The sequence below is a fragment of the Rhea americana genome, unplaced genomic scaffold (genome assembly GCF_003343005.1).
Source record: "Rhea americana isolate MKP2758 unplaced genomic scaffold, rheAme1 scaffold_511, whole genome shotgun sequence".
In the NCBI taxonomy this organism is placed as follows: Eukaryota; Metazoa; Chordata; class Aves; order Rheiformes; family Rheidae; genus Rhea; species Rhea americana.
This window is the reverse complement of record NW_028186659.1, coordinates 79,822-102,917: the sequence shown is the minus strand read 5'-3', so window position 1 is coordinate 102,917 and position 23,096 is coordinate 79,822. Positions and strand designations below refer to the sequence as shown.

Here is a 23,096-nt window from a genome sequence, read left to right as displayed (position 1 = left end):
GCGGCCCGCGCTGAGGGGCGGCAGGAGGCGCGCGGCCTGGGCTGCGGCGCCATCTTGTGGGTGAGGGCGCAGCCGGCGCGAGGCGGGTAACGGCCGCCGCCCCACAACCGGCGTCGCCCTCCTGCCGGCCGCCACCGGGTGCCCGTGCCCTGCGGGGCCGGGGGCTGCCCCTTTCGCTGGAGGGGGCTCTCCAGTTGGTGGTGCAGTCTGAACAAGGCTAGCAGGAGCAGCGTGTTTGCTCGGGTTTTTTATTTAGCTGTCCCGCGCGTCATTTCCTCTAGGAAACTTTCTTACACCTGCTCGCAAAAAGGTTGAATGCGGCCCGGTTCACAGTGCTGCCAGCAAGGAAACCTGCCCACCCAAATCCGTGTGCTCCCCACCGCACTGTGCCACAGCCCCGGCATCCAGCCGTTGCTCTGCTAATAACAAGCAAGCCTGAAGGAGCTGGCGATTCATCCGCCATGGTGCAGTGCATGTCCGTGGGGTGTCCACCCCGTGGGGAAGACCTGAGGCAGCTCTTTGTGGTGTGCTGGCTGGGGGAAAGGCAATGCCCGGCCTTGCTGCTTCAGTGAAGAGTGCTCAGCTGGAGGAAGCGAGCAGGAGCACGCCAATTAACCTACAGACGGTGCTTGGCTTGACATTGGTGCTCTGTACAGTGATTTCCTGCGTTTTTGGAAGAGAGCGGTAGCACGAGGGGAAGGCATTTTCCTTCTGCCTTCCCCTCACCTCCTCCCTATGTTTCCCACAACCCTGTGGGCTTTGGGGCTGAGCCAGGTGGAAATTTTCCTGGAAGATGTCAGCCTGAGAAGTCAAAGAAGTCCTCAGAGGCAGAATCTCGCTCCCTCCCCAGCTTGATGCACAGAGGCTGTAGAAGGAAGGCTGTGCAGGGGAGCTGTAGGGGATTGCTGTGAGGCTGAAGTGCAGCCACGGAGCATGTATCAGGCATGTAATGATAATTTAGTCCCCAGGAATCTTCCCAGTAGATCAACAGAAAAAGAGCAGAAGCAGGGTGATTTCTGAGGAAGGCTCATTTAGTTGGTGAAGGGGAATTACAAAAGTGCCCCTTCCCTTCCCTATGGTAGTGTCAACACCTTTCTTCTTCTGGTTTCCCTTCTAGTTGCTGATTGTTCTCTTCCCTAGAGCAGTTCAACTGGTAGCAGTGCAGAGAGGGCATTGGCAGTTTTTACCTGAGCATCATCCAGCCCTGCTGAGAGCCACTCAACACAGAACAGTGGTTAAAAAATGCTGGCAGAAGAACAGCCCTGCTGATACTGGCCCTCCTATTGCTCCTACCACTGGCCAGAGGGAAATCGCAAGCCACAGAGTCTGGGGTTAGAGGAGTCAAAGAGATTGTGAATCCTCAGAGATGTGCATGTTGCCGCTGGCTGGTTATCCAGTGACGGGGGATTGAGCTGGTTTCTGACAAGGCAGCAAATCCAGAGCTGCTGTGCTGGAGAATGCTCTGAAATGCTCCCAGGCAGGCTCTGCAATCAGGCTTGTTGAGTTGCTGCAGCTCTTCTCTGCACCAGGCAGTGTTTCTCTTTTGGATGGTAATGGCGGTAAATGCTTCGGCAATAAAGAGGCTTTGTTGTGGTCTCTGCAGCATTGCTTTTGCCTTGGCTAGCAGCAGTCTTTTTGTCTGGATAAATACTTCCCCTGGAATTGGCTATGGGGGCATGTGTGGGCACGTGTGTGCGCGCGCATGTGCGTGTGTGTGCACGCATGCATTTGCTTGTCGGTGTACATTGCACACAGCTGTGAACAGGCAATTCTGGTAGGTTCAGCACTTGCACAAACTTGAGTGCCAGAACAATGTGCTTTTCCTCATAGTTGGCAATGCTGGCCACCATCACAGGCTTTTAATAGTGCTTGAGTGAAATTAATGGATGCTTTCCAGCTACAGGCAGAAACTGTTACTAGCACCTGGCCCAATCCTATATTTAGTCTCAGGAAGTGTTCAATGTTTGCTGCATCAGAGGAAGAACTAAGCCATACAGATCCTGGCCAGTCTGTGCTGTCGCTGAGACACAGCTGGGCATGCAGTTACCTCCTCATCGTGCTGCAGGGACCAGCTCACACACGGTAGTGTACTGTATCATGTAAGGCTGAAGGTCATAGAACAGCTTATTCCTTATCAGCTTTGCAATATATATATGCTTAGGCATATGTATCCTAGTTGAGTTCCACCAGTTTCAGAGAGGAAAAGTTCAGCCCCACTACAGGCTGGTTACAGAAATACATGACTCCACTGCTTTTCCTCCCATTTATGTCTTTAAAACCCTGACCAAAATTCCCAAAACAAATTGAATTAGAATTTAACATTAAAAGATTCGGGCTCTTTTTAGGCTCTAAGGAACAGAATGTCATCCTGTCTTGTAGTTAATAGCTGCTGGGTAGTCATTTCAAAGCCATTTCTTTTCAGCAAGCTCTACCATAGCAAATTCCAGCAGTGAATGTATTTCTGGCCTGGCATGCCTCTAATCCCACAGCTGAGTCTTATGTATGATGTCCTTTGAAATGCTAGATCTCTCTCTATATATATTTTAATTCCAGACAGTGGTATTTCTAGGCCTGGGCGTTTAGAGTGGCAATGGGCTTGTTTATAGGAAGAGAAGGGTAAGGACGGAAGAAGGATGTTGACCTAACAGCCCTACAAACCTGCACTTAATCAGTTTGTCACTCTGAATTCCTGAAGCAGATAAATGCTGATAACAGTTAAAACACATCACTGATAGGAGCAGCTCTAGAAATACATCAGTGCTGGAAATTGCAAAGCCATGTGCTACCACAGGGACAAGTGTGATATAAGCGCTTAGGAAGCCGTTGCTGTTCAGTGGAATTCTTTCGCAGGAAGGTAGAAAGTCCCTGCCCACTTTTCCTTCCCTCCCCCAACTATCTTGAGATGCAGTTCATTGAGAAATGCTTCCAGGCATCATTGTGACCCCACTGCCCCCCAGAGCCACAGCTACCTGATCTGTGCCTCAATATCTGAAATACCAAGTGGGCCCCAAGTGTCTTGTTACCACTCTTGATTGTCCTTGCTGCTCAGCCCTAAGACCTGCAAGGAACGATTTCCAGCTGAGACCAGCCCCTCGCAGCTCACATCAGCATGTCTTTGGGAGAGGAGTTCATTTTGGCTAATCTGAGCTAAGCCTTCCCTGGAGGAGTGCAGCTGCTGCACCAGCCTTGCAGAGCCGCACAAAGCCACTTGCTACTCTCCCCCATCTGTCAGGTCTCTCGGCAAGGTACTGGAGTCATCTCTGGGCTCAGGGAAACACAGTGGCCACAGCTGTGCTCTGCCCCCCTATGTCAGAGACCTCTTCCTCCTGTGGACCTGTCCTAGGCTGGGCAGCAGGAAAAATGCTATAAACCAAAGGTTGTTTTGTTGCAAACCTCGCTCATACAAGCTCTCTGGAGTGATAAAACAGCTAACAAAGACAGTGATTCTGACTATACGCAATTTGCAGGTTCCTTTCCCTTCTTAGACCTTTCCCAGCACCCTGCCCAACAGCACAGCCAGACCGCCATCTCCTGCCAGACTCCACAGCCAGCTCTCAGTGCGAGCCGGCACTCTCAGTGGTGCAGTGAGGTGCTTTCGTGTGGACATTGCATTGTGAAAGGAGGAAGCTGTATAGAGAGAAGTAAATACATCTCAGACATTAGGGGGTTTTCTGAATCAGACACTGCTCAGCTGTTGCACTGCAGATGTCTTAGCTAAAAACAAGCTTTCACTGAAATAAAAAACTCTTCATGAGTAGAAACGGTAGGATCCTACCACAAAGAGAAGGTTTTCTTCTTCAAAGGGCTCTCCTTAGATTTCCCTACAATAGACCTTAAGGCTTGCCTGCATTGCAAAGCTGGTTCAGAGTCAGTGTCATGTGAATCTGGAACATCACAGCTGCTATGGATGAATTCACTGCCTGAATGTTCTCAGTTCAGGAATATGAACGCTTTCCTCCAAAATGATCTAGCTGAGGAGTTGCTTGTGGAGGAAAGTTTTTTGCTGTAAGAAGTATGGTAGAGCCGTTTCTCTGTACTTCAGGTACTTGTTCTCCATTGTGAAGGCAAAACAGGTGATCCTACCTGAGTATTCACATAAGGAGTTAGTCTGATGGTGCTGTTCTGCCATGAACCCCACCCTAGGGTAGTGCTCGGTAGTTTTCCCATGTAAACAAACTGCTTGGTAAAGATAGTTTGAAGTACAGTGTTCTTATTCCAAAATTTAGATGGTCCATGCAGTGACATAATCAGGAATAGCTTTCCCATAACAACTAGGAAAACAAATCTGGGCACAATTACAGCAAAAAGCCCAATGTGCCACTTTTAAGCTAGTCTACTGTCCCAAGCCAGTGCGATCATTCACTGAATTTGAGACTGTTCACCTCAAATGGCCTCATGAACAAACTACATCAGTCAAAGCACTTTTTTTTTCCATATGCCAACTTGGAGGTTTGCAGTCACTATGGAAGGCGACAAAGTTTGCTTTAAATGTGTGTGATATTTTACGGTCACTGGAAGACAAAGCTCCGTGTGTTAAAGAGCTTACAGTCTAATCTTTGGACACCCGCTGGTAGGTGTAACACCATCATAATAGCACAGAGAAATGAACCACAGTGCAGGGAGGAGTCTAACAGAAAAGCAGAAGAGCCTGCATCTGCCAGGAACAGCTTGCCAAAAGCAGTGTGTGTCCATTCCGCCTGTCCCTTTGCAAACCGGAGGGGATCAAACAGCTTCTCAGTTGCGGAAATACCTGACAAAACCCAATCTCTTTTGCCTTTTGGATCTTCATATCTGGTCATTTTCTTACAGCCTTTGACCCTATCATGGTCTGTAATCTAAAAGTCATCTTCCTGTTTCTTTGGTCGCTTCAGTGTGGAGGTAAAAAAGCGTTTTTTAATTCTTTTTGTTTATTCTCACATTTGTTCATATTGGAGAATTTCCAGCTGTTAAGTCTTGCTGATTTCCAGAGATCACCTCTAGAAATTTGCACACTGCTGCTATTTCTGTCTTTTAAGCATTTTAAAGCTTATAGAGAGACTCCTCAAAAAAGGGGGAACATGGGAGAAGGGTTATATAACCTACATAAAATGGTTTGACTTTTTCCCTGGCATGTTCTTCTCAAGCTCCTGAGATGCTGTAAGAAGATAGATCTCTCTCCTGCTTTGTTACTGCAGTGCTCTGCAATGTCTTGTAAGAAAGCTATATTCATGTATGTGCGGCTGGGTGGAGATGAGAAAGAGGAGAAGGAATGATCATATCTTTGAAAATAAGGCCCAGAGGAGACCACTCAGGTTATCACACCAACAGTATCTGCAGGACTTTCTATTACCTTCTTTTCCTGCCTAGTCTACACAGGACTCTGCACTCGCAATGAATGAGCATGCCTCTTAGTACTGTATTGTATGTCCATTGCTTTTCTAGCTAAGAACCTTTTCCTAATGCTATAATCTAACCTATTCCTTACTCTCAGGCTATTGTCCCTGGTTATGTCATCTGTAGAGAATTTGGCTTAACAGATGTTACTTCGCTGAAGTCCTTTCTGGGCAGGGACCATGTCCTCCCTCTGTGATTCCAGCCCACAAGACCCCTCATGACAGCGATGAGTCAGAGTAACCTCTGCTGTTACTGTGTCCCCTCGTGCGGTGGTGATGCTGCTTTGGCGATGCAGCGTTACAGCATGATGACAGGAAAGCAAGCCTGACTGTGCTCTGGGACAGCTTTAATGTCTTGTATGAGCTTGTTTGTAGATGCAGAACCCCAGAAAATCCTACCAAAACCATGAATGGAGATGTCTGCCCATCCTCTACTTTCTCTTTTTATCTTTTTTTAATCTTTCATTCTCATCTTTGAAAGAATCCTGAATCCTTCATTTTGTAACCAAATTTGTCCATAAGTTTCCTGTTCCCATTTTTAAAGACAGTGATGTTTTGGATAGTCCTCCTCTTCAGTTTCTTTGTATGTGTTGTTATGTCAGCTGCTAAATAAATAGATCCCAAGATTGGCTAGCGTTAAACATAGATTTGKCTGAGACACCAAAGAGGTCCTGTACCTCAGGCTCCTTTCTAGCCAGTGGCACACTCTTAGCTGGTTTTGCCTTTTAATAAACAAAACAGAGAATGAATTATGGAGTTCCCTTCTGTGCTTCTTCATCCTCTCTTGTAACTCCCTACATCACTGTCTGCTGAATTGCAGCAATAGATTGCTTTCAGTAGAACTGTGTAAGGAAGAAGCACACAAAGGGCATGATCTCCCATCTCGCTGCCTGAGGTACTATCACACATAGCTACTTAAGATCTGTGGCCCTCTGCAGATTATTCCTGCATATAGCATTAGATCTTTCACTTTGCTGTCCATTTACAGCAGCAAAAGTTCAGCGTGATTAAGCTGTGTCCTATTTGTCATGGCCTCAGTGCTGGCCCCCATGTGAATATGCAATTTCCTTCCTCACACTTCAGAAATACACACTTGTACTGATACTCGTGCTTGCAGACAGTGCCTACACTAGTTCAAAGTAGCCACATGTGCACGCACGCATACACACCCAAGCAGTGGACTATGTTACAGAAATTGTCCAGCTAGTGTTTGTTTTGGAAAATCACTTTCCATTCTCATCAGCTGTAAATGTAGTCTCACACACTGCAAAATCTGTCCACTTCCTGCTTCCTTTCTTGTCTTTCTGCATGCTGGCATTGTACAGAGCTGCTCACAAGGGAAAAGGGGAAGCTTGTGATTGCAACAGAGTATCTCAGATCACACAGCGATTACCTAAGAGATGTGACAGATCACACAGGGCATGTGCTCTGCATCACTCATTCTCTRGCAAGGGCCAATGCTGCATGCTACAGAGTGGTGCAGGTTCCTGACTGTATGCTTATATTTACCTTGTGATTGCTGTTAGTGTCTTTGAGGCAGCAAAAATTTTCTCTGACTTGTAGTGATGTTAGGTGGCTGCTAACAATTATCACTCTTGCAGGGGGACAAGTCGATGTACAGCAGAGACCTCCAATCCAGGTTGCACTGCTCAAGGAAAAAGTATCCATCCCCTGCAAGGTCACCTTCCCTTACATGATGAAGTACACCAAATTTTCAATCTTCTATTACTGGATTAACTCARTGGGCAAGAAAACATCCATCCATAGTAAGACAGTAGAGATACATATCCCTCCTGGAAAAGAGAATCAGACCACTACCCAGTCTTACAATTACAAAACCATGCCACTTGAAAGCACCTCTTTTACTGGCACGTATTACTGTGAGGTCAAATGGAGTGACATCGCAAAAATAGGAGGGGGAGTATTTGTACTTGCTAGAGGTAAGTGAAAAAACAGAAAGACATTCAAAAACAGACATTTGAATGGTCAAAATTCATCTGGATTCAGCTAKGAAAAGATGATGTTTGCTCTTTTCCTCTCCCCAAACAAGCTATGAAGTCGGGTGGGAATAATAGTAGTGYCTGATACTTAATGGCATCAGAGCTCAAAGCATTTTATGCAGTGCCACTATTCCCACTTTGCAAATGCAACCATAAAGATGCAGTAATTTATATTTGCCCTGCCACAGCCTGTTGGGAACACCAGGCTAAAAATCAGGGTTTAAGCAGGGGCCCTGGGCCCTGGCTGATAGGGTGCCTTTAATGTCAATGTCCAGGACAGAGTGTGGTCTACACTTTATTAACGTGACAAAGATGGTTGGAAAAAAAATGCTTAGAGCTTAGGGTGGAAGGCTCAGCATAATCCCTCTCCTTTTCCATGTGGTGCAAGGGGTCAGCTGTTCAGCTGATGCCCGGACTGGAATAGCAAGGGAGAGCTTCAGACCGAGATGAAGGAAGGTTATAACAAAGTGATGTGGACATGCGTGCTGTTGACTGGCTGGATTTGCATTACTGAATGCTGGATATGGAATACTTCTTAGAAAGGGTAAATATGAGGAGCTTTGACCAAAGAGCTTTGTTACAGTGGTCAGAGGATGCTGGCAGTACCCACCCTGCTAGGTTGTGTGGCCTGTGTACTCTCCATCATCTGTCTTTTGCCCCCTATCACAAAAATCTTTGCCAGCCTCTCACTGCCACTTTTTTGTCTCTCATATTCACTTCACCTCCCCTTAARCTACATAAAGTGCAGCTGCTAATACCCCATCTCCTTTGTGGGATTCTCCATCTGCACCCTACTCTCTAGTTCAGTCAGACTGTGTTTTTGTTTTGAAGTGTATATGCATCTGTGGTCACCTCCTCTTCACTGCTTCGGTATTTTAGCTCTCACATTGCTTTTGACTGGGGTTAAAAATGCTGCTAACCTCCTCTTATGCTATGAATCTTTTGCCTTTTTTTTCCCACAGATGCAGGTTACATACAGACCTCTAACAGGTGGAAAATCCTCATTACTCTTACCTCTCTTCTTGCTGCACTGAGCATCACTGGAACAGCTCTGCTACTGTGGAAAAGAAAGGCAAGTTACTACTAAATAAAAAGCATTATCTGACATGACCTGATCTAGGRATTTATTTCATTTACTTATGACTTTTCCAAATTGGAACTCTCCATGCTGAAATTTTCCATGCTGGGTGTCTGCATCAGGTTTGTTTTCTTTTTTTTTAAAGTTAAGTCTTTCTGAGAAAAAAAAATAATACAGAAAAAGCAAAACAAGACATTGATTTATTCATTAAAAAAAACTGGTAAGCTTTTTGACTCTGGCAGGCTCTGTATTAGAGCAAGAATTTGAAACAGGACAAGAAATCACAATAGCTGTGTGCTGGCCTTGAGACTGTTCAAGCAGATGTAGTTGTGTGATGAGCCTTTGGAAATCTGCAGTTTGTATRTACTTGGTGGAGGCTCTTGTCAGTTGAGCAGCTCAGTTCTCTWAAAGAACCCATGGGAGGCTCCATTTCCATACAGTGCCAGTCTGACAGGCAGTGTCCAAGTCTGTTGCAGYCCTGGTAACATGAGTAGGACAGGATTTTCCCTGGATCTAATCCTCCTTCAAGATGGGGGCTACTCTAGTGCCAGGGACAAAACCTGATTGCAAGGAGACTGTGCAGCACCTTTCTGAGCCGTGGCTTGTGTACCACAAAAAAAAAGCCAGTCTGCAGAGTAGAGAAGATGGTTACTAAACCCCTGGGCATGTGTTTGTCAGGRAACATTAAGAGACAGGGTGAGAGGGGAAGGTTGACAAAAGGATCCCAGCGCAGCCTGTATGGATACAGGCACAATGACTAGGTTGGAAACGGGCCACAGCTTGCCTAGAGAGCATCTCCATGGAGATGAGGAGGGAGACACTATCACGACTTGCCGACTGATATCTCTAGGCTTTGAGGTGCACCAGAAAGTCTCAGACCTACAGACTCTCCTTGGGCCCTGGATGGTTCATGCAGTCATTACATTTGCCTTCCTGCAGAACAGAGCACATATTTCTCACAACAGCTTGCTCAGACTGCTGATTTTAAAATGTTTATCTTTAAGAGAAGTTATTTAGCATCCTCCTTAGTTACTAATGGACTGGAAAGCAGTTTGTCGTTTTCATGTGATGTGAATATAATCATCCCACTTCTTTCTGAATTAGAACAGAGATACTTAGTACAGCCTTCTGCCTTTCCTGCCTATTCTGCTGCTCGCTGAGCAGGGCTCACCCTTATCTGGGTGTGAATGGAGCATGTTCAGGGAGAACTCATCTGACGCAAGAAACGTTGCAGAGGAAAAGACCTTCTTCAACTCCATGCTGGACTTGCACACGAGGGTATCACAGACTGTATGCCACCATTAATGCTCACTTYATGCTTTTCTTTAGACTAAGGGCATTAGCAACAGTTTCTCAGACAAATCCTGACAAAGGTGACTGCATTCTGCCTCTGTGCAGTTCCCGTTGAGTTCTGAACAGGGCCCTGCTTTACTCCCCTTTCCACATCATTGTTGTGTGTTGTTAAATACTTATCTCCTCCATCTAGCTAAGCTGCAGTGATGGAAGTGATTTCTGCACATCCATGGAGATGTTTGAGTGTCAGTCATCTGACTCCTTTATTTTAGCCGTTGATGAGGAAAGGGACCAACCTGCTCTGCCTGAGAGCACTGCTATTCTTTGCCATGGAAGCACTTGGAGGGGATATGAGCAGCTGGGTCTCACATTGGACTGACATTCATTTCATCTTTGGGAGATAGTGATTTTCTCTAAGTCTGCCATTCGCTGTCTTGTCCTGAGTAGGTGGTGTGTCCTGGAAGGAACCAGGTCCTAAATATCCTGAGACACAAGGTGGAAACTCAGCCCCCTTCAGCCAACCCAGCACCAGCTACTCCCATCTATGACGTGAGTATGAAAATTGCCCTCCATCCCTTATGTTCCCATCACTGTACAAGTCTTCATCTCCTTGACCTGTCACAGTACAGACAGGATGATATAACTCAGTATCATGATTTGAAACATAAGCAATACTTGTATCCTGGTCTAGTACTAGTGACCCTACTCCTGTGCTCTGCCCTGCTCTGCTCCCATCAGGACTGCATACATTGCATGTCTCCATCCTTATCTCTCTGGTGTCCACCCCAGTGCCAAAACCTCACTCCCTGCCCGGGAGCTCAGCCTCACTTGGTACTGTACTGTGCCTTGAGGACACATCCTTCGCAGCTGGAGAATGATGGTTCAGGGGCAGGGCAGGGAGRGAGGCTCCCCCTCAACAGTTGTGGCTGTTTAAACCTCCTACTCTTTTCCAAGAGTTTTAACAGCACTGATTCTCTTAGCAGGACTGTGACACCTTCACTGGTGTCAGTGTCATGAACACTGTAGTCCTGAACTTACTGACTTTTGATTTGGGGAAGAGGACTGGAGGAAAGGGAAGGAAGYCTCTTTTTGGGGGAGTTTCACTTTTCATTGCTCGGAATCCAGTCAGTCTCCTTTTTCCATTCTCCAAACTGGAGAACAGTGGCTGTTCCCACTACTTGAGCCCAGTAGCAGTAGTGTCATAGGCAATTGGATTGGAGCACCTCTCCTGWAATCTCTGGCCTGGTCCTCAGCTACCTCAAATAACCATGACCTCTAATCCCATTTACAACCAACCCATCCAGCTCCCTCCATTTAAAATGGATTCTTTTTTTTTTTTCTTTTTTTTTCCTTTTACTCTCACGGGAGAGCTGCTCCACTAAGAAGGGAAAGATTTTTTTCAAGTGGTCTGTGGGACAAATGAGGAGGAATAAAATGAAAGTGAGCAGAGGAGGATGTTGCCTGAATATTAGGAAACTTCTCTGACTGTGAGGTCCATAAGGGCTGTAAAAGCCTCTCCAAGGAAAACCTGTAAGCTCTGCTGCATGAATCATTTAAACTAAACAAAGCAAAGCTCTAGAGAATGTACTACAGAGAGGAGCAAAGCCCTGCCAAGCCAGCAGAGAGATCTGATAGGGGCAGATAGGAACAAAAGCATGGTCCTGCCCCCTTTTCCTTCTCACTTCACAGGTGGGAGGCACTGTTCTGTTGTCTTTAAATTTTTGGCACAGAGGTTTAAGAGAAATCACTATATATCATACGTGATGTGTTTATTCCAGGTAAAAAGCAATGCTTTGATTAAAGGAGGCTGCAGGTTATAAACTTCTTCATTTGTATCAAGTAATTTATTTTTAATTCAGGCTTTTAAAAATCAGAATGGGTAGTTTGCTGCTGAAGTGGATGATTTCTGCAAGGAGACAAAAAAAAATCAAATCCATTTCTCGCTCAGTCGGCCTCGTCATGCATCCTTAGCTCCATCTTAATTACATGTTTCATCATGTTYTTCTGTTCAGGAGGCCTCCACTAAGGCTAATATAACAAGCCAGCAGAGCCAGCCTTAGGCACAAGGMGTGCCAATGACTGGCTGGGCCCCCATGCTCACAGGAGCCCCATAGACCTGGCCCATCCAGCCTTCCCCCATTGCATGCTGACCCCACACCAGCAGTGCAGAGCTTGTGGCCAGCCCGGTGTGCAGGACCAGCTGCTCAGCCCTCTCTGGCAGAGCAGCAGGAAGCCTCAAACTCGTGCATAGTGTGGGGCATGAGTCTGCCCACTGGAGGTTACTACAAAGCATCTGCTGCGGTAACTTGTTCCCRCCTGAAAGCAGCAGCTCCTGCTGTGGACACAGCACAGGGTGAGAGCAGGGCTGCGAGGTGAGGAGCTGGGAGCACRGGGCTGCGAGATGTGATGGCTAAATTAATGGGGAAGGGAGAAGGAGGGCCCTGGGATGGAGACACTGCATTGGATACTCTGTAGATGGGTGAGGGTACAGACTTCCCCTCGGACAAACCTTATTTCCTTTGAAAGATGAATTTTGGTGCCCTGTTGCTAAATTTCCTTGGGAGTCTGCATTGTGCAAACCCTGCACACGTTGTTTGAAACAAGGTGTTTTCTGACAATCCATTGCTGTTAAACTGGATGTTGAATGCTTAGTGGTTAATCCTTGGGGAGGGCAGAGATCCACAATCAGCGGTGGGGTGAGCTAAGACAAGGAAATGGAAACGGGGTGGACAAAGGAGGAGTCTCTCCAGGTGGTAAGATAAAGAGGGAGGTCAGAGATTAGAAGAACGAACAGGAGGCCAGAGGGTACCAGATGTGTTGCTGCTAGGGGAAAGCAGAAGAGAAAGAAATCAAAGTGAGGGCTTGGAGCTGACTGGTGCATCTCACAAAATGGGCTGTGTCATCTTGCCCACCAGCAAGGTTCACCCCGGCACAGGAAGGGTCTTGGCACACCTTCTGTGAAGCCTCAGCTGCTGAACCTAGGAGTAAAAACCTTTCCCAGCATCTCTTCCAGGTGCCACAGGTTCCCTCGCAGCCCCTAGGAGAGGRTGCATGAAGTGAAAAGCAGCTCAGGGTAATAAAAAACCCCTGTAATAAGGGAGCATTTGGGCACCTTCCCACTTCCTTCCCATTACACTGCCCGGTGTTGTTAGGCCTCTTTGCCTTTCTGCAACCCCAGAGCAGCACTGCCTGATTGCACTGCCCAGACCAAAATCTGCATTTGCCTCCATGTTCTAGTTTAGCTGCCTAGTTAATGAGCACCTTGGAAATAGCAATCTGAGAGCCCTGCTCGATCTGATTTATACTTCAAACAGGCTTTTTTCCAAGCAGCAAACAGAACTCCTGCAGTGCAGGCAAGTTGCAGAGCACACAAGCTTTTTCCGGGGTGAGGAAGACAAGGAGATCACTCTGGGATGGGAAGGCATCYGCCAGCCAGGAGGAGAGAGGCCTGCATGCCTCTACTGTGATGGTAGCAGGTGGTCAGTGACTGAGCAAAAGTAATTTATTTGCAAAGGGCAGTTGGAGCCACTACCTTTCCAACTGGCCAGCAAAGCAACAGCATTGCCAATAGCCTCTATGGGAAGAAGGTTGGCAGAACAAGGGAATCTTTTTTTTTGGGAGGTTAAGCACCAAAAGGACACTCCTTGCTTACGAGTGGTTGTAGGCTGAAGCAGGGAAAGAGGCTTCCATCATGATGAGGGGAAACAGCCAGGGCAGGGGAAGTGTAGCACATGGGATGAGGGCTTCACTGCAAGTGTTACACAGAGAACTGAAAATGAGGAAGGTGRAATGGGATCTTCTGTGTGCGCCCGCACCCAAGCAAATAGTTGGGAACAGGTGCTCCACACAAACAGGTTGTTGGGAGGGGGAAGTGGACAGATGAATTAATTTGACTGTTCGCTCTCAGAGGAGGGGGAGTGGGGACAGCAGAGCCACACGACGCTCCATCCCTTTCAGCTCCCTCCCCACCCAGCCTCCATCTCAACGCCTCACTTCATTTCCAAGCCCCGTTTCCAACACTGCTCTTGCATCATTTCTTCTTGTTTAAATCACAGTCCTGCCAGCTCTGATTCTAAAAGATGCTGAGTGTTTGCACCTCCCAGTGAAAGGATGGGGGCCTGGGTGATCAACAGGCCCAGAATCAAGCCCCCATATTTTGCTTATCCTCCTCCCTGTATCAGGGAGTGCCTCACTCCCTTTGCAAGCTCTCCACTAATACCCCTCTTGCAGCCAGAGCTCCTCCCATCTTTCTGTTGCCAGAGAAACAGCCACCTTGGCAACCTGCTGTCATCCTTGAAACACACATGGAAAAGTCCTCCTGATTGCTATGTTTGATCCTGCAGGCAGATCTGGAACATCAGTCAAACTGACACACATCTTTAGTGACACGATTACCTGGGGGACCGACGGGTGCATACACATGTGGGATGTGTGTGGGTTTCGGTATGCAGCTATGTGGGACCACAGATGTTTGTGGATCTGGGAGTGTATTGATTTTATTATTATTATTATTATTTCCTCCCTCTAAGAAGAAAGGAGAGTTCTGGCTTGGGGAAAAAAAAATGAAAGAAAAAAAAAACAAATCCAAAACCAGACAATAAATGTAAGTCATATCCCATGTAATGTTTCCCCTTTTTGATAGCCCTGGTGCTTCAGGACTGCCCAAGTACCAGCCTCTCTTCTCACTCTTGTGTACCCAGAATAACCAAGTGCAAGAGCTTGTGAGTAACAGGCACCCAGTCTTGGGCCATGCAGAGCTTTGCCTGTTACCCTGGTCCCCATGATGTATGRAGAGGTTCTTGTTCTGTGTTCTGGAAGGATTTGATGTGGAGGGAGACGGGCACTGGTCTCCACTGCCTTACACAGGGTAGGTAACAGCAAAGCCTATCTATGTGATCTTGAGAGAGAGTCAATGTAGCTGTCCTGTAAACATTTCACAGGAGAAAAAGAATTGCTTTTTAGTCAAGTTCAGGTCAGGATTTTTTGTATTTTGGAGACTTCAAGGATTCCTCAAAACCATCAGGCGCGAGATGGGGAACAACCATGGGCAGTTAGGTATCCTTAAAACCGAGTATTTTACTTGACCCCTACTCTCTTTTCTCTTCCCTCTACAGTGTCTGGATTCACAGCAAGTTGATGTCTATTCTGTCCTTGGGAGCAACACAGAAAAGCCATCAGGCAGAAGGAGTCCTCTGGAGAAGGTAAGGACTGGGGTCCTACTCTTGCAGAGTTCCCTTACGCACCAGGAACATGCGGAAAACTCTCCACAGTCGCCATGGTCCTAGCAGGCAGTAAGTCCAGCTGCTGTTTCCCCACTTGCAGCCCCACTGAAAGTGAAAAATGGAGCATGGCATCAGCCCACCACCTGGGCTGCACATGTAACCACACACGTGTCTTCCCTCTTCGGCAGAGCACTCACTCCTGCAGTGTTACCAGTTCTGGCACTCCTGGTTTTGGGCAGATCCTTTGCCCTATGTCGTACCCTGAAAAGTATTGAGAGGTGTGCCATACTGCTCCCTCTCAATGGGACAGATGTTCATGGAGAGTTGGCCAGATCTTGGCCTTCATTATTGCCCTTCCCAGATTATTTAGGCAGCTGAAACGTGCTCCATGGTGGGGGAATTTGTGCAGAAAGGCAGAGCCTGAAGACAACTTTGCTCTCATGGAGCCTGGCTAACATAAAGCATCTGAGAGCTGTTTCATAGTAACAGATRCTAAGATGGTGTGAATGGAGGCTGGTCTGACACAATCCTAGTTGGCTCTGGGGTCAGAAAAAGGCAGTGTAGTAGCTATGCTTTAGCCCTGGATCTTCCTGTTGGGCTGGGAGTTGTTATGAGTTAGAGACAAGGGACTAAATCCAGTCATAGTGAAAGYAGCTGCAACTGAATATGCGGCTGCAGATCAATTGGGGGGAGGCATATGAAGTACAGACTGGAGATGTACACATTCCTGTATCCTTTGGCAAGCATCAGCTGTTTCAAAGGGACAAAACTTGCACGAGGCAGCCCAGGAAACATTTGCTTCCTGTCCTCAGAACTTTGTTGCTCATTTCCCCTCCATACCTCTTCTCTGCTTAAAAAATATGTACATTCTTCTAATGTTGGGCCTTCCTGAAAAATGTCTTCGGTTTCCTCTCACCGGTGTCCTGTTGCAGAGAGTCCCCTGGGTTAACCTTTAGGAAAAGATTGTCAAAAATCAAGGGGCTGCTTCCATGTCAGAGCTATTTGCCATGTCTTCTGCTCCCAAAGCCACCATCATCCTGCAGTTACTGCTGTGCCTCCATAGCAATAGTAGCAGAGGCAGTGGCAAGTATCTGATTACTGCAACTGATTACTGAGAGGAAGGATGGGTTGTTTTATGTAGGCTGCCTTGTGTCCCAGGGCATCTTATGCATTGGAGAATATAGTATTTCTTGCTTTTGTGTTCTTGCTGCATTTTGTGTTGTTAAGGAAGGAGAGTAGGAGTTCATGATCCCTCTTTCCTGTCCTATGTGTCTTCTGTATACCCTTATCAGTTGCCCTCTTCTAAATAATTCAGTTTGATGTGAGATGCGGTATATGTGTTTTTTTTTTTTTTTTTTTTTTTTTTTTTTTTTTTTTGCTACTATGGAGCTGTCTAAGCTGTGCCGAAGCACTTGTGTGTGTGTGGCCCACACCACTAAGCTGTTCTTTTGGCCAGCAGGCCTGTRAAACAGAGCAGGAGCAAAGCAGCAAAGCAAGAGGAAAGGAGCATCTGTGGGTGCACGAGTGGCTCTGCTCAGCCCGGGAGAGGGAAAGGGAAAAGCTGAGACTGCAGGGAAGCAAGGAAAGAAGGAAGCAAAGAGGTGACAGGATGAGCTCTCACTGCCAAGAGCAGACACCTCGGAATGTGCTCAGCCCTTGAGCCCGCTGCTCAGAAGGGAAGGAAGCATGCATGGCAGGGCCTCACCRTCCCTACTGCCATGTCCCCTCTCAGGGCTCTGCTTCTCCAATGGGAGCAACTGTGAGGAATGGGAGGGGGCGCCAGGGCCCCACCTTGTCCRTGCCATGAACAGAGTGGTTGAAAAYGGGAACTTCCTGATGAAAATGGTGGGGAAGGGTGGATACAATTCTGAGGTTGTTTCAGGGAAGCCAAGAATGATTTGGTTCCCCACAAAAGGGATACGGCCTTCTCTGCGCAAGAGAATTTGGCTGTGCTTTCCATTACTGTTGCACAYGTCTTCATAAGCTTCCCTCTCAGTCATCTGGGGCTGTATCAGCCTGAGACACTCACCCTCCCCCTGGCTGAGCAGCAATATAACAGGATGCTTTCCCTAAGCAAGTAGACTTGTGGGCCASCGGGCTTGGCCTGGGGCTGAGGGCTGTGATTGCTGAACTGTGGCTGTGACTCTGCCCCTGAGGGTCTAGGCCAGTCCCTGCTGCGGGATGCTGCATGTAAAGGGGGAGCTGTAAAGGGAAGCAGAGCAAAGAGCACCTGAAACGGGAGCATTTGTGTGYGGTTGCACTGGATTGTCAGCCAGTTTGGGGAGTAACAAGTTAATTCTCTGGTGTATGTGCCTGCTTTGGAGGTGCCGGCACTCAGCACTTTTGTAAAATATTTCCCTTTGGTGGTGGCAGCAGAGAAAATGCTAGTGTAGGTAGGGCTTCCTTCACCCCGTGGCATTTTAGCTACTTGCTGTGTAACCTTGCTTACAGCAGGCCTGTGCCACACAGCGCTTAAAATATCAGTCTGTCAGCGCCTTGTCTACACAAGGAATGGTTGTGAGGAATAGACTCAACTGTTGAAGAAACAGGATTGAGGAGGTCAGGGAATTCCTCCTTCACAGAATCCAAAGTGATTTATTTTTTCACCAAGTCCAATCTTCCCTCCCCTCCCTGTCTGACAGCTTTTTGGGAGAAGAGTGACAAGTAAAGGAGGCATCTTTATCCCTTGGGCTGGATTAGTCACGTTCGTCTCTGTCGGAGCAGCATTTCTCGGTGCAGTGGCTTCCGCTTCACCGGATCATACATAGCCATTTCAAACAGAACAAACGTCAGTGTCTGYTTATTAAGAATTAATTAATCTTCTTTTGAATAATTTTGCTGTTTCTTTTTTTTTCTTTTTTTTTTTCCTTTTCATCATTCTGTAGACACCTAAGAAGCAAGAAACTCCAGAAGAATCCTTTGATACATTGTATGAGAATATCTAACAGGGAAAAACTGACCCTGTGTGGACCAGACATCTTTCTGTAAGACAGAACTACTCTTTTACATCYTCAGTTCTCTGCAAAGACATACAGCGACTTCAGGGCACAACCCCGGGGGACTTCTGAATCCCTGGCTCTCTCTAAACTGCCCTTCATTAACAACAGAATACAGCTGTTCAGATCCCATTAGGGCTCAGTCTGCATTGACGCAGCACAGCTATTTTGCAGCAAAGCCATTTGATGCAAAAGAAAAGCTATTTTTGTCAAGCATTCACATGCTGTGTCTTAAAAACGGTACAGATGGGATCTGTGCAGGTTTCTCTCACCTGACGTGGTTGAAATACTTGAAACTTGATCATCTGTAAGTGATAGCACAATCCAAAGACCTCCCTGCTTCCTGGCCTGATCTTCCAATCCTGACCTGCAGCAGTCCATCTGATTCTGTGCCTAATGGCTTTTCCTGACATGGCCATCAGGCCTTCATGCATAGTTTAACCAAGATCCAAGGGTCCACCTGCCTGTTTTTCCTTTCCCAGAAACCCCATGGTGAATCATGCTTTCTTGTATTCTGCTAATCCCATCAAGTAGTCACAGATGCCTGCTGTGACCATACCCAGCCGACTCAAATCAGTGCTTCCGAGTAAATGCTTTCCCTTCAGCAATATCAGTGTACGGTGAGGAATGGATGTATGAACAGAGATAAAGATGGAAAAAAAGAAGGCAGAGGAAATATCCCTGCCTGGGGACATGTCTCAGTGGCAGTGCSCTTTCCAGAACAAGGTCCTTGGAGGCAGGAACCCAAGGAAACTCCTTCACTGGGGTTGCGTAAACTAAGAGGCTCCCAGGCCAAGTTCCAGCACAAAGAAGCTCAAGCTGAGCTCCTTGACTTCCTGGTCTTCTTGGCAAYGGGCACTGTTACCTCTAGGATTTTGCCTGCTCAGTGGGAGCAGACTTAATACCTCTGCCCCAACAGAATCAATGGGTTTGTCTTTGGCTTCATCTGGCCAGTGTTTCCCAAGAAAGGTATATAGCCTCCCTTTTCTCCCACTTACATCATTTGGCTGGATAGATCTGTTCTGAAACTCGCAGTGACTGGAGTGAGGATGGAGGCCCTAAACATGCATTTTCTATCCAARCTCTTCTCTCCCCTGCCAGCTGGAGCTTGTCTACCATCTACCATTTGTGCTGGTGCCTATTTTAGTTCTGTTAGGGAAGAGGTTACGTTAAATATCCGTGTAACATGATCAAACCAGCAGATCAAAAAAACCAAGGCTGTTTCATCTCGGTTTAAAAAACAGCAAAATAACAACCAAACAAAACCAACCCCAAATAAGAATATGTAGCATAACCTGAGAGGGATCACAGAAACCTCTTTAAAGAAGAAGATCAAATTAAAACTGAGCTGCAGGGTCATTGGACCCTCTCTATTTGAAGATAATGTTGCTATGCATCAGAGATAGAGGCTATGGAAAATGTCTCCAGGGCCTCCAACCTTCCTATACTATGTTTAAAGAGATAATCCGCTTATTGCTTTGCTCTTTTTATTAGAAGAGATTTCAAACATGGAATTTGGACTTTATTTAACCACAGGAAAATGCTTTTTCTCTTCCCAGTGTTGAGGAATTCATTGCAGAAAGAGCAATGAATAGACAGCATGGCTATTAGATCCATTTTCTATTTCTTAAATGATCATGAAAATTATAAATAAATATTTTTGAATTTAGTGTTTACTAATATGACCAGATGAACATAATTTAGGAGAAAACATTGGTATTCACTGAAGGATTTGTGGAGACTGGCACTGGTGTAACAATTACTTTCTTAAGGAATGTGAAAAATGGTGGAGATGAATTGTGAAGATATTGTCATATTGCAATTAAATATTCAGAAGAAGCTGATGGATTAAATGAAGAATTAAAACTTTCAAAATAATACTGCTTTGAGTAGTTTCTGTCTTTTGCCTTTTTGATTTTATAAATGCTAAAAATAATGGGCATTACTGGAAATTTCATGGCAAGGATTTCACTTTGCAGTGAGTTGATTGGTTTTGTCTTTCTGTTATGTTTTAAATATATTTTTGTTTACGTTTATATCTGAACAACTCTATATTAAGTGGCTGAAGCAGTTTAAAATGAAAAATAAGAGAAGGAGGTATTTGGAATAAAAAAGAGTATTCTAAAATAGTGTTAAAGTGGTGGAAGGTGACGGGGGAGTCACTGTTGATCTGATTGGGTTTTGGATACTCCTGCAGCAGTAAAGACTGCAGAAGAAGAAAAGAAAAAAAAAGAGGGGGAGGGAAGGAAAGTTTTAAAGCTATGTAGCCACAAGCTAATATCATCATGCATCATGCATCATGGGGAGCTGCAGTACAATCAGACTGCGAGAGCGAGAAAGGTACAAAGCAGCAGATTGTGAGAGAAAGGGTGTTTTTTAAATAGCACAAAGTTTTCCTAAGAGGTATGAGGACATGCCTTCAGGCACAGGTAGGATAGACTAGTAAATACAATTTATACAATATTGGTATAACTACTTTGTAGCAGATATTTGCTCAGAAAAAAATAAGAAGGCAGTTTGATCTCATTATCTTTGCTGGTTGTATGGTCCRTAAGGATGGATGCGGAAAATGAGTATTACCAGCAAGAGGAAAGGACTTTTTTAAAGTATTGAGCAATATAGAAAAAAAGAAATTTAAGATCAGCTCCTCTAGCTCCACAAAGGTGAGAGGTGATGACTGGCTTGTTGTGTTTATTCCTTACATGTTTTGCTTTAAATTGAATGTTGGGAGTGGATTCCTCCTTAAAACCATGTCTCCAAGGGCCACAGCTCTGTTTCTTTCCCCCAGAATGGTGCTGTTATGTGCACAACATGCACTCAGATTACGGTGGTATGAACTTTGATTTCCAGGTGCTGGGAAAGCTGAGAGAAATGATCCCTGTATATAGACAGGATTTCAGGGCAGGGGAGACCCAGTTTCAAAATGAGCAGCAGAGGGAGGCGGAAATGCACTGTTTATCTTCTTCTAAAGGTGCCATATTATCACGAGGATCCTTTACCTCTCCACCAGGAGTGAGTCTTAAGTCCTGAGACATGCGCTCTGATCATCCTYTCCTTGTCTGAGCTAGCGTAGCTACAAAGAGTGTTGGTGACACCAAGATATCTAGTCCCTTTGAAATGATCTCTTCGTAATCCTGCAATCTTCCAGCAAATCCTTGTTTGACAAGGATGCACTTCAGTGGTCCACTGGTGTGTTGGTTTCATCCCTTTCAGTAGGGTTCAAGCTCTGGTATGGGTACTGTTCTGTAGTATGAAACAGGCCAACTATATTTTGCTTTTTATCTGTAGACAAAAAAAGCTTGTTGTGATGGATAACTACAATGAAACGTATGTCCAAGGTGTAGCCCAAGGTGTTCTCCTTCATTACATCTATCTTGTTAATCCCATTTTTTTCCTTCTCTTGGGTGTCACTTGTTGGCAGYAGTGTCTAAAGCTCCAGTTAGGGTTTTATAAAAGGAGATGCTTCACTGAGGACCCCAGGTGAAATGGTTTTTACTGCTCTCCCACCCAGCAGTACCCAACGGGAGGGTGAGCCTGCACCAAGGGCAGAGGTCTCTTTTTCCCTCTGGGCTATCTCCAGGGAAGGAGCTAGTGTTTTGTCAACCCTTTGCTGTGCAATGACCCTGAGTGACAGGGATTTGGGGAAGGCGGATAGTGAAGCCACCAGATGGTGCCCTAGGCCCTCTCTGCTCCCTCTCTTGTCCCCTGCCTGCCCACGGCCCCTGCCAGCACCCTTGACAGCCCCTAAACCACAGACCTCCGTGGGTGGACATCTACATCCATGCAGGACAAGCCCAGCTGCGATGGTTTTCTGCCTGCAGGCTTGGTGTCAGTGGCACCTTGYACAGCTCTGCACTGTGGCACAGATGCCACTGGCACGCGTGGAGGGATGGAGACAGCATAGGTTCACCTCCTTTGCATTCATGAAATCTGGGGAGAAAGCCTCATCAGACACCTGTGTCTTGGCACAGGGCTGCCCATGAAAAGGGCAGTAGAATGAGTACTGATACCACCTTTGGGTCAGATTGGCATCTGAAATAGAACACTGGCTGGGAGTTGACAGCTGCTTGGAGCTGCCACTGCTTTCCCTCACCAGCTTGAAGAAGAGGCATCTTATCTTGAGTTTGGGAAAATTTAGCGTGCGTCAACAGTAAAGAAATCCTTTGTAGCTGCTCCTCTTCCTCACTTTGTTACGAAGCTGATTCCTGCTGATTCTTCTCCTTTTGTCTTCTGGGATTGCTTCGCAGTCAAGATTTGCTAGTCACATTGAGGTATCTCGTGGAGATAAGCTACCCTAAGTAAAAGAGAAGAGAGCAGTGGTGATTGATCTTGGAGAGGAGGATGTGAACCTTCAGTGTTGTCTCTTGCTTGGACTTGAGGCAAAGCAGTCTCCACTTACTGTCAGGGTAAAATGGTTCTTTTAGTTAACAGTAAAAGAGAAATGCAGGTTACTATTAGTAACTAGTATGTTACTATTAGTAACTTGTATGTTACTAGGTACTTCACTTTTAATAACTAGGCCTTTAAGCTGTCAGCCTGCTCTGTAAGCTGTGTCTCTGCAGGGCTCACGGCACTGGCTGCTGAAATGGGGGACAAGGTGTGACGTGCAGGCAGGTTCCAGAAAGAAGTGACAGAGTACAGCAAGCTGTGAGCTCCTGGCATGAGTGTGGCCAACACAAGAGGTCAGACTGGGTGGTTGCAAGGGGGGCAGGAACAGCAGGGAGCCTGGGCRGGTGAGGGGAGCTGCTGTGTAGCCCCATGCCCAGCTCTGGGCAGGATGGGAACCACAGAGAGCTGCCACAGCTGGCACACCTGAGTCACCCTGTTCAGGGAAGGAGACCTGAACCTCTCCTGGAGCTCCTCTTTTCCTTCATCCTTCCAAATCACATAAATTGTGCTTTACAGCTCTTGGCCACCTGAAGATCTGGGTATACAGCTGGTAGGGCCAGGCAGGTTGGCTACCCTGCTTGAAGGAGTCACAGTGTAATTACCCAAATTGGAACCGGGTGAACATGCAAAAGCTAACATATGCGCTTCTGCAAAACGTTATGGCTTTTAATAATCAGCCAGGGCTTCTGTTTTCTATCCCATCTGAAAGATTTGTCTGCCTACAATTTTACACAATGATATCTGAG

The 23,096-nt window shown here is 46.4% G+C and overlaps 1 protein-coding gene across 1 annotated transcript; it reads left to right on the top strand.

Moving 5' to 3' along the window:
* Positions 1-4,808: 4,808 nt before the first annotated feature.
* On the top strand, positions 4,809-18,890 carry NFAM1 (NFAT activating protein with ITAM motif 1). The gene is made up of 6 exons (XM_085317988.1): positions 4,809-4,878; positions 6,974-7,312; positions 8,335-8,444; positions 10,191-10,292; positions 14,858-14,944; positions 17,851-18,890. The coding sequence occupies exons 1-6, from the start codon at positions 4,824-4,826 to the stop codon at positions 17,908-17,910; spliced, it is 753 nt and encodes a 250-aa protein (XP_085174114.1). The 5' UTR covers positions 4,809-4,823; the 3' UTR covers positions 17,911-18,890.
* The last annotated feature ends 4,206 nt before the right edge of the window (positions 18,891-23,096 follow it).